Source organism: Anopheles cruzii, chromosome 3 (genome assembly GCF_943734635.1).
Source record: "Anopheles cruzii chromosome 3, idAnoCruzAS_RS32_06, whole genome shotgun sequence".
NCBI classification, from domain to species: domain Eukaryota; kingdom Metazoa; phylum Arthropoda; class Insecta; order Diptera; family Culicidae; genus Anopheles; species Anopheles cruzii.
The window spans coordinates 663044-671785 of NC_069145.1; the positions used below are offsets into that span (position 1 = coordinate 663044).

At 52.4% G+C, this 8742-nt stretch overlaps 1 protein-coding gene across 1 annotated transcript; it reads right to left on the reverse strand.

Moving 5' to 3' along the window:
• Window positions 1–3302: 3302 nt before the first annotated feature.
• On the reverse strand, window positions 3303–6337 carry LOC128274456 (basement membrane-specific heparan sulfate proteoglycan core protein-like). The gene is made up of 6 exons (XM_053012669.1): window positions 6208–6337; window positions 5683–5828; window positions 5389–5599; window positions 5050–5307; window positions 3696–3793; window positions 3303–3392 (listed from the first exon to the last, which is right to left on the reverse strand). Exons 1-6 carry the CDS (start codon window positions 6335–6337, stop codon window positions 3303–3305), a joined length of 933 nt encoding a protein of 310 aa, XP_052868629.1.
• Window positions 6338–8742: the final 2405 nt, after the last annotated feature.

Sequence of the window (8742 nt, forward strand, 5' to 3'; positions counted from 1 at the left end):
GGGGGCAGTCTATAATATGCCCGAATAACTGTCGCCATGTCAGGTTCAATATATGTATATATGTTTGTGTTTGATTGTTGTGTATTATAAAATTTCCTACTCTCATAAATATCTCGCTTGATGATGGCCATCCTGCCTCGACCGGCAGCTTTCGAACGCCGAACGAACCGTGACTCGATTTGAATCCTTCGCTGAATCCTTTGTCGGCCGTGCCCGTCTCTGCGTCTCCGATTCCGATTGTTGCTTAGTACGTTTAATAATTGTATTTACATTGCTATTTACACTGCGGGAAACGGGACTCGGAAGGAAATTGGAAGGACACGGTCGAATGGCGCCACAAATTGTTTCGTTTCGATTCCATTGTTGAGCTCTCTCTCTCTCTTTCTCTCTGTTCCGTTCTTCCACCGTGGCGCAAGAAATTTCGACAAGTCGACTCCCGCGAAGCCCACCGGGTGGGCTTCCAGAGATTCGCGGAATTGGCTTGGCTCGGGAAAAGTTTGGCGGCGTTTCCCAGCGTCACCAGCAGCACCCCGGTGGCATTCAATCATAGATTGTGGCCCGTCTCACGGTGCGTTCCACCACGGATTTCCCCTTTCGTTTCTTTACAATCACTTTTTGTTTCGCGACTTTTATTACCGCGACCTTTACGCACGCCGCGTGTTGGTCTGGCGCGGCCATGACTTCGGGTCGGGGACTCGTGCGTGGTAAGCCGATTAGAAGCCGTCGCCGCCGTCGTCGTGACATATGTGGCAAGGCATAAAAAACCTCCGAAGCCCTTCCCGTGAAAAATTCGCCAGAATTTATGTTCCCAAGACGGGTGCGTGCGTGTGGCCTGGCGGCGAAACTTTTCTGCGCGCTCAAGAATGATGTCAAAAGTTTCGCGGGGCATTGATTTAAATTTATCGATCCTTCACTACACAACTTTGCTCCTGCGCCGGCCCACGATTGCGGTTCGTGGCGAAGATTACACCTCCAGTTCCGGATTGGAATTGTGTAATGTTTTGTTAAGCAATTCGGGAATCGGAACTCGGCGTTGGTGTTTTCTTAGCTTTGACGTGAAAACTTTTCTACCGTCTCACTTCGGAGTGTAGAAGTTGAAAATTGATTGAGAAGAGATGTCCCTTCCTTGGCCTCATTCCAGAAGCTAATGCTTTCAGCGCGTTTCGTGGAAGACGTACGATCTCCGGCCAACCTTCTTCTAGTTCATTGCGTCACAGCGGCTCGGTGACGGAGGTTTAACCTTGGCATGTACGGTGTGTGTGCGTTGAAGTTCCTATGGAGTCTTGTAGTGCCACGAAGGTCGGTGTTACTGTCAGCCTCGGATGAAAGAAGGTGTTTGTACCGTTTTTCCGGTCCCGCCGGTCGCTCGGTTCCGTGAACCGGGGCCACACTATGTCACACTTACTGGAGCACCTTGTGTCCTTCAGATGTTGTCTATCTTGTCGCCATTTTTGTTTACCTTTCCCACATGCGGCTTTCAGCGCCACGAAGCCTGGCGAAGCCGGGATGGGTGAAGGTGTCATCGGGTTGGCAGCTACTCCGGGGGGCGATGCAGTTAGCTGTACCGGAGGATTATTATCTCAGCTTTGACACGATGGAATTTAGTTATCTTTTTCGCTACCATGACGGCGCGCCATTCAGCTCCCTTGCTTTTGTGTCCTTCGCACGCCGGTAACTGTATCCCGCGGTGCCGAGGTTGGGACGTGCGTGGGTATGAAACCGCCGGCTTCATTCATTCGGTTCGAGAGTTTTCTTTTTCTTCACCCACGACGCTGTCACATGCCCCGAGCTCTTTGAAGCCATCGAAACGCAATACGCAGGAAGTGCGCCGGTAGAGGATGTTCTCTTCGGTCGCGGTTGTAAAAATGACACGAACGGCTGTCACGCTTCAAAGCGTCGACACAAACATCCCAGCCAAGAAGCTGCTTCTCCCGCGGTTCTGTGCGCCATCGTTCGCCACGCCATTTCCGGAAGGACGGGAAGGACGCAGCACGGGGGCACAGGGATGGGTGGCCGGAACCGGAGTCAATGGCGGCTGGGCGCGTTACTGAATACGGAGAGGATGGTCTCGTGTTTCCCCCACCGGTGGCTTATCTGCAATTAAACGTAACGGAATGGGGTGATAAGTTCGTTCATTATGCTTTGTTCACTTCCGGGGAAGCGCCGGCGTGGATTGATGGTGATAAGAATATCGCCAAGGTCATTGACGGGGCAGAGGGACGGGTGGACCAGCGCAGCGCGAATTACAATTTATTTGTAACGCAAGCCATCCAATCACCGGAAATGGCGTTCGGGTTTCAGAATCCCCGGCACGGGGATCGAATAAACGCATAATTGGTGCTCGGAAGAAGCGAGGCCAATGTGTACCAATTTAAAAATGAATCTGAGACAATCATTTCAATAAATCATACTAAAGTATTTTTAAGTAATTTAGTGCACAAAGCGGTTTGGAACAAGAAATTCTACGGAGCTGTCATCTGTCATCCAGCCGTTTATGTCTACTGGTTGAGATCTCCGTTGTTTGAACCTTGAAGGAAGTTTTCCGTTCGCGCTGCATCTTGTGTCAGAAAGTGTCCTCCTTTCGGCCTTCGACGGATGTTTGGGTAGTTTACTTTATTACTTTTGTAAGTGCCTTCCATGTCCGTTCTAATAGCGCACCACGAAACCGGATCGCTTAGTAAGCGGGAACCCAATTTCGTGACCGAAAGTTCGTAACTCACTCTGTTCCCATTCTGTCGCGAATTCGGTCGGAAGGCCATTTATCTTTCGTACAAACTGAGCTCCTGAGGGTTCGCAGCTTGTCGGTTAAATGCGGAGCCGGTTAATCAATCTCTAACCTTCTACAAAACGGTGGTCGGCTCGGTCAGTCAGCAAACCTGGTACTCGTCTCAGTCCGTTCGCCAAAAGCGTAAACTTTAAATAAATTGCCCTCCTTCCCGCCGGGGGTGGCGCAAGGACGATTGGTCCGTGGTTGAGCACGGAGCACCTGGAATAGCTTCTCAACTTGTCGCGTTAGTCGAACTGGCGAACGAGCGTCGTTAGTGTCGAGAGAGTGTTCGTTGGCCAGCTTGTTGATATTGGCTTAGCTAAGCAACAAATCCAATAAGCTCCGGCCGAAGCCGGAGCGGAGCGCCTCCAGCCGGGGGTCAGTTTCCGGGCCCGGAGGTCATCACAATTACATGTACGAGTTTGGCTTGCGTGTCGCACACACACAGGTCCTCCGTGTCCCGGGTCGCTCCCGGCGCCGTATGACCGATAACCGTTGTAAATTAATCACATTATGCTGACCAGAACGGACTTACCTATCGGACTGGCCGTACCGCAGCTGACGCCGACCCCGACGCCGAGGTCCGCAGAAGCTGGATGCACGCCGCTAATATCGCTGCAACTATCTGCTTTTGGCGAGGATCCGAGTTCCGAGCCGTGTCCCGGGAAGTGCGTCCGAGTTCCGAAGCGGATTAGGGTGGGGGGCGAGAGATATGGTGTAAAAAAGTCATGTCATTTTAGATGCCTGCTGGCCACGGTGCTGAGTGTGATACGGGGTGGAAAATGGAATATGGCTGCCTGGCGGTGGAGGGTTCGCATAGAAATAAATTAATTAAGTGACCCTCCACACCGAGCAGCTTGGGGACACGGACACGGGTTAGTGAATCGGATAACCGAACGGAAGTGAAGCCGCTTAGACTGATAATTACATATGTTGATGAATAGTCCACGTTAGCGCCGTTTATTCCGTGCTGCATGGCCGCCGGATGCTCTCCTTTGATGACGTGCACCACGACACTGGCCGAGTCTGCGAACGAGACGAACAGATGAGGTGTGAAGGGGAGGACGGGCTGGGTCAAACAAGTTGTCCCGCGCGAACAACACCAGAGCCATCGAGGTCGCGAGGGGCCGGGTCAGAAGGCTTTTCATTAATTATTGTGCGCATACTATTAGTGCCATCCGATGCGAGACCGGTACACGCAGGTTCGCATGTCCTGCCGGGCTGAAGGTCGTCTATTTGGACATCTAATTTGGATGCTTATAGTTTTAAAGGCCCCGTGTGTGTCGGAGAACCAATGCCACAGCGGAAGCCATCGCGGACTCATTGGCTAGAAGCGGATTGTTTATTTGGCCCCGCTTGGGTTATGTTTACGTAAACGCTTGAAACGCATGTTTCGATGTCTGTACATAGAAAACTTTAATCCAAATTAGTCCGTATCATTTTGGACCAAGCGAGACCGAAACTTGACACAGCCGGTCATAGAAGTGACTTTCTTTCAGTCGGTGATTTTCAACACCTCAGTATGCTGTGCTTAAAGTGCCATCGTCATCACCGTTCGGGGTGTTGCTGCTAACACGTACGAGTAGCATGCCACGAGCCCGAGGACGGCAGATCTCGCCCAAGAGTTACGATTGGCCCAAGATTACGTCCCAAGAAATGGCTGCTCGGTGTGCTCAGTTTTCATGTGCTGTCTGCTGGCCATTACGATGCATGGCCAGAGCTACCAGAGGGCGTTCTCGCATATCGCATTCGCATCGGTTCATCAAGCTGCCAGCCTCAAGTGCCGTGCCCAGATGGGATCGTTTTCTTGGCCACTGCAGGGGGCCCCCTCGAGGGATGAAGCAATAAATTGGGTTTGCCTCAGCGTGCTCCATTCGAAGATGCCGGCTGGTTTGGTCACTTCGAGACGCAGCGCTCAAGAGCGCTACTTCAACAACCCGTTCGGGGAGGTCGCTATAAACTGCACTTAATGTTGTGCATAAAATTTTTAAACGAACCGTAATATATCCCATTCCCGGCGCAGCAGGTCCTCCGCCGGGCGGCACATGCCGGCGAGTCCGTTTCTGCAGTTACCATGTCATAAGCCGTGTCGAGGGTAAACCAAGCGAATTATGTCGTGTGTCAGTTGCACACCGGCGGAATGGAGTTGATTTGATACGCTGCCAACCGTTTGCCAATTGCCATGAATAAACTGGGCAATGTTTTTGTTAACCGACCGACTGAGGTCCGCATGTATAGACTTCAGATCTTCATCGAAAGACTCCGGAGTTCCCCGGGCTTACCGGAATTGCTCGGAGCGCAGGTATAGTTGCCGGAGTCGGCCGGAGACGCCCGGGCTATGAGCAGCCGGCTGGTGCGGGTTTGCTGCTCCGTCAGGACGCTGATGCCGCCTCGTTGGGAGTAGTTGATCACGCGGCCACCTTTGTACCAGTAGATAAACGACGGCGGCTGGGGTGACTGTAATGCGACGCAGGTCAGGTTGATGTCGCTGCCGCTCTTGACGAACAGTTCCGCGTTGCCCAGGATGTTTGCCTTCGATACTGTGCCGGGGCGGGGGGAAAGCAACACGAAACGCGCCTATGTTAGCCTGTTAATTGGAAACCGGGGACCGCGTTACGTACCGACAACGTTGACCCGAAACGCTTGACTGATTTTGGGCTCCGTCGATACCTGACACTCGTAGACGCCCGAGTCGCGCGCCTGCGGGGACGTGATGCGGAGCGTCCACTCGTCGCTACCGTCCACGTGCAGCGACTGGAACCGCTGATCGTTGGTGTAGGTTAGGATGCCGACTGTCAGGATGTGCAGGTCACGCTTGCGAATCCAGGAAACCTGTGACAGAGACAAAAACGGCGGCCCAGATGACATGAGTTCAGTTACAGCAACGGAGGAGGGACAGTTCCAGTGCCACGTACCGCCCGGTCGCCGAGGCTTTTCACACGACAGTGCAGCTGGCAGGTTTGTCCGGCGATGGCCGTCACCTCCCGCTTGCTCGTGTTATCGAAGTACGGCTGGACCATGTGGTTCTCCCAGTATATCTGCATCTCGGGACTGAGACTGTCTGTGGGGAACAAGGACAGTGTGTGAATTGTGCCATTTTGATGATGTTTTTGTGTAACGCAACGGATATTCGCAATCATGCGAGTCGTCCGCAGGCTAAACCGTCGTGTTTCGCGGCCCGGCCTACTTCGCCACTTCTGACAGTTCAATGCAAACGATAATGGGGTACTTTTAGCCAACTGAGATGTGATGCGATGGCACTTCCGAATAAACGGCCTACTTTATGCGGCACCGGTGACGATGTTCTAATTTTGTTTATACCCATTTATACCACTTTTATTTATGTTTCTTTGCATCCCATTTAGAGGCGGCCCCGGGGGACGGAAGTTTGCAAACGATTTATTGCTTGTACCGCGCCCATGGTTCCCTGCGGTGCTTACCTGCAAAACAAATGACGATAAAATTGATAAACGCTGCAATAAGCGACAGATTTGCGTTCATGGTGTTGCATTTGCACTTCCTGTGGGCAAGTCGAGGGCTGCTGGTGCTGCTGCTGCTGGCTTGCGTCATTCCCGTGGCACGATGATTACGGGGCCTGCCGCGCGCGCCAACCGCCTGCCTTAGCAATTTCCGACGGAGGAAAATTCTTTCCGCTCGCGCGCCATCAGGCCGCCACCGGATTTGATGGTGGTTTTTGTGCTCACAAAACACAAACCACTTTTCTGCGCCTATCCACTTTTCCGAGTCGTTTGGCTTTCCCGGTGGCTGGTGGCAATTTGGTGGCAACCCCGCCGCCGGCCCGCCCTCGACAGCTTCCGGTTTGCGGTGTGACAGTTTCCCAATTTGTTTTAAGCTTCGAAGCGCTCAACACCTTGTTCAGAGCACATGCAACGGTGGCCGACGCTTAACGACGGGGACGACTTTCTCGGTCTCGGCCTTAACTTTTCCTCCCTTTTTTTACAACCAGCTCCAGGGGAAGATACGATTTTTTGTCCGTTCCTTCCGCCCGGCCGTCCGCGAGTTTATGGCGCGGGCAGTAAAGATGCACAATTGGACGCGCTGTCGAGGCCGGCTTACTTTAAATTATTTCACTGCGAGGATGCTTCGGTGCTGTAACACGGATCACTCCGGGACCTGGAAGTGTATGGAGACGGAAAAGCGTAAATTATTTATCGTTTCGGTTGGTTAGCTTAATTTCCTTTTTTCTAGCTCTTCCACAGACTGCTCGTTCGTTGGGTCGTGGCATGCGCGACTGGACACGGGCCAGCCAGATGGGGCGCCCGCAGTGACCCGGCAGGATTTTCAATTCGCCTACCAATAAATGTCGAATCAATTCTATCAGGATGCTGTAATTGAGTCACGTCTCCACATGCGCCCAGTGCGGACCACACACATGTGTGTGTATACAAATGAAAGTTCGGTCACCTTACGAGAGAGAGGGCCCCGGTCAATATCTCGGTCGCTTTTTGCCATCTTTGGCTGCGTCCATTTGGCTTTTATTTGAGTACGCAATGGGCGGATATAGCCTTAAGGTCTATTTCTTTCGGGGCCCGTTCCGCGCCCGGTGCGGCTGATTGGCAATCGAAGGCTGGCCGAATGGCGGATTAGGGTGGGCTGATGAGAGGCTCGACGGCTCGATGGCTTTCGATGGTGGGCCGGCGTATGTGTGTGCCGGCCGTTGTATGATGTAATTTACTTCGCAGAAGAAGAAGGGAAAATGATTTGGCAACGAAAGTGAAGTCGTTCCGCCGACGACGACGATTGGAGTATTGTCATGACTCTGGACAGCAGCACCCTGGACCACTTCTATTGGTCTGATAACGTGTCGGATATCGAGTATCGTGTGTCAACGTTTTATTACTCTCGGCCACCCGATTACAGCCCGAGCTGAGGGTGAGGCTAGTGGCCCAAAGCTTTCCACAAAACATTGGACTAATTTTCCCACGTGATGACCTTTGCCCTCTCAGGTCTCCGGGCTGGGTTAGTGTTTACTTTTATACGTTGTTTTAATGTGTTAATCCAATGATTGATGGGCTTAACGGTCGAGAACCTCAGCGTTGGTGCCTTCACGTTTCTGCCCCGGATTTACGCCTCAAGCAGCTCGGTGTGGTGGTGTTATCAATCAGCGGTAATTTATGCTGCCATAAAAATGCGACGTGTTTGAATTATCGATTCAGGCACCGGGCACCAATTATTTGTGTGTTCTGTGCCACTGGTGGTGTTCGAAAACCCGGGACCGGGACCACAGCGCACGAAGCTGCGGTCGCGTGTCTAGGATTAGTGGCATTCCGTTTGTCTGAGCCACCGGTCTGAGCCCCGGGGCTGAGTCTTAGCTTCGGAAGGCTTTCGAGGATCGCTCCGTTCCGTTCTTCGAGTGGGCTTGAGATTTAATTTCAATCAATGTGAGTGGAAGCAAACAAAAACCCGAAACCTTTCCGTTAATTACTGTTTTTACTGCCACTTGGCATGACCGAACCACGCCTAGCGACGCCCGGAGCGCCACCGTTACCTGTCTGTCAGCGGCCGAAGAACTTTCAATTCTACCCGTTCCGGTAATACCATTTTCCGTGGGCTGGCCGAGCAGCGAGGCGTGAAGCAAAATTGATCCATTGATGTGCAATTAATTAGAGGGTTCGGAAAGTAGTCATGCGTCCCGGGAACTGCCTCTGCCCCGGGGCTTCGTTCTAATTCGCTTCGTGCGCCGTGTTGTGGTGCTGCATCGTATCGATTTTCCTTCCCAGAAGGAGAAGATGGCGTGACCAACGTAGGATCCATCAAAGTTTTCTTTCCAAAAAACCAAAGCAACCATAAATCGGTTCCCACAAGTGGACACATCTGGGGGGCCAGTTTTTTATCGAACCCTTTTCGTGCGTCCAAAAAGTTCCGATCGATCCCGTTCCCGGGCCGTTTTTCCAATTAGAGCGGTTAAAAGGGGCCAGCAGCAGCAGCAGAGCGAGGCAAACAAGCGGCCCCAT

Coding starts and splice junctions, on each gene's coding strand:
- LOC128274456 (XM_053012669.1), bottom strand. CDS start 6,337: ATGACGCAAGCCAGCAGCAGCAGCACCAGCAGCCCTCGACTTGCCCAC. Junction 5,308..5,388: donor GTTTCGGGTCAACGTTGTCG/GTACGTAACGCG, acceptor GCCCCGGCACAG/TATCGAAGGCAAACATCCTG. Junction 3,393..3,695: donor TGGACTATTCATCAACATAT/GTAATTATCAGT, acceptor CGCCAAAAGCAG/ATAGTTGCAGCGATATTAGC.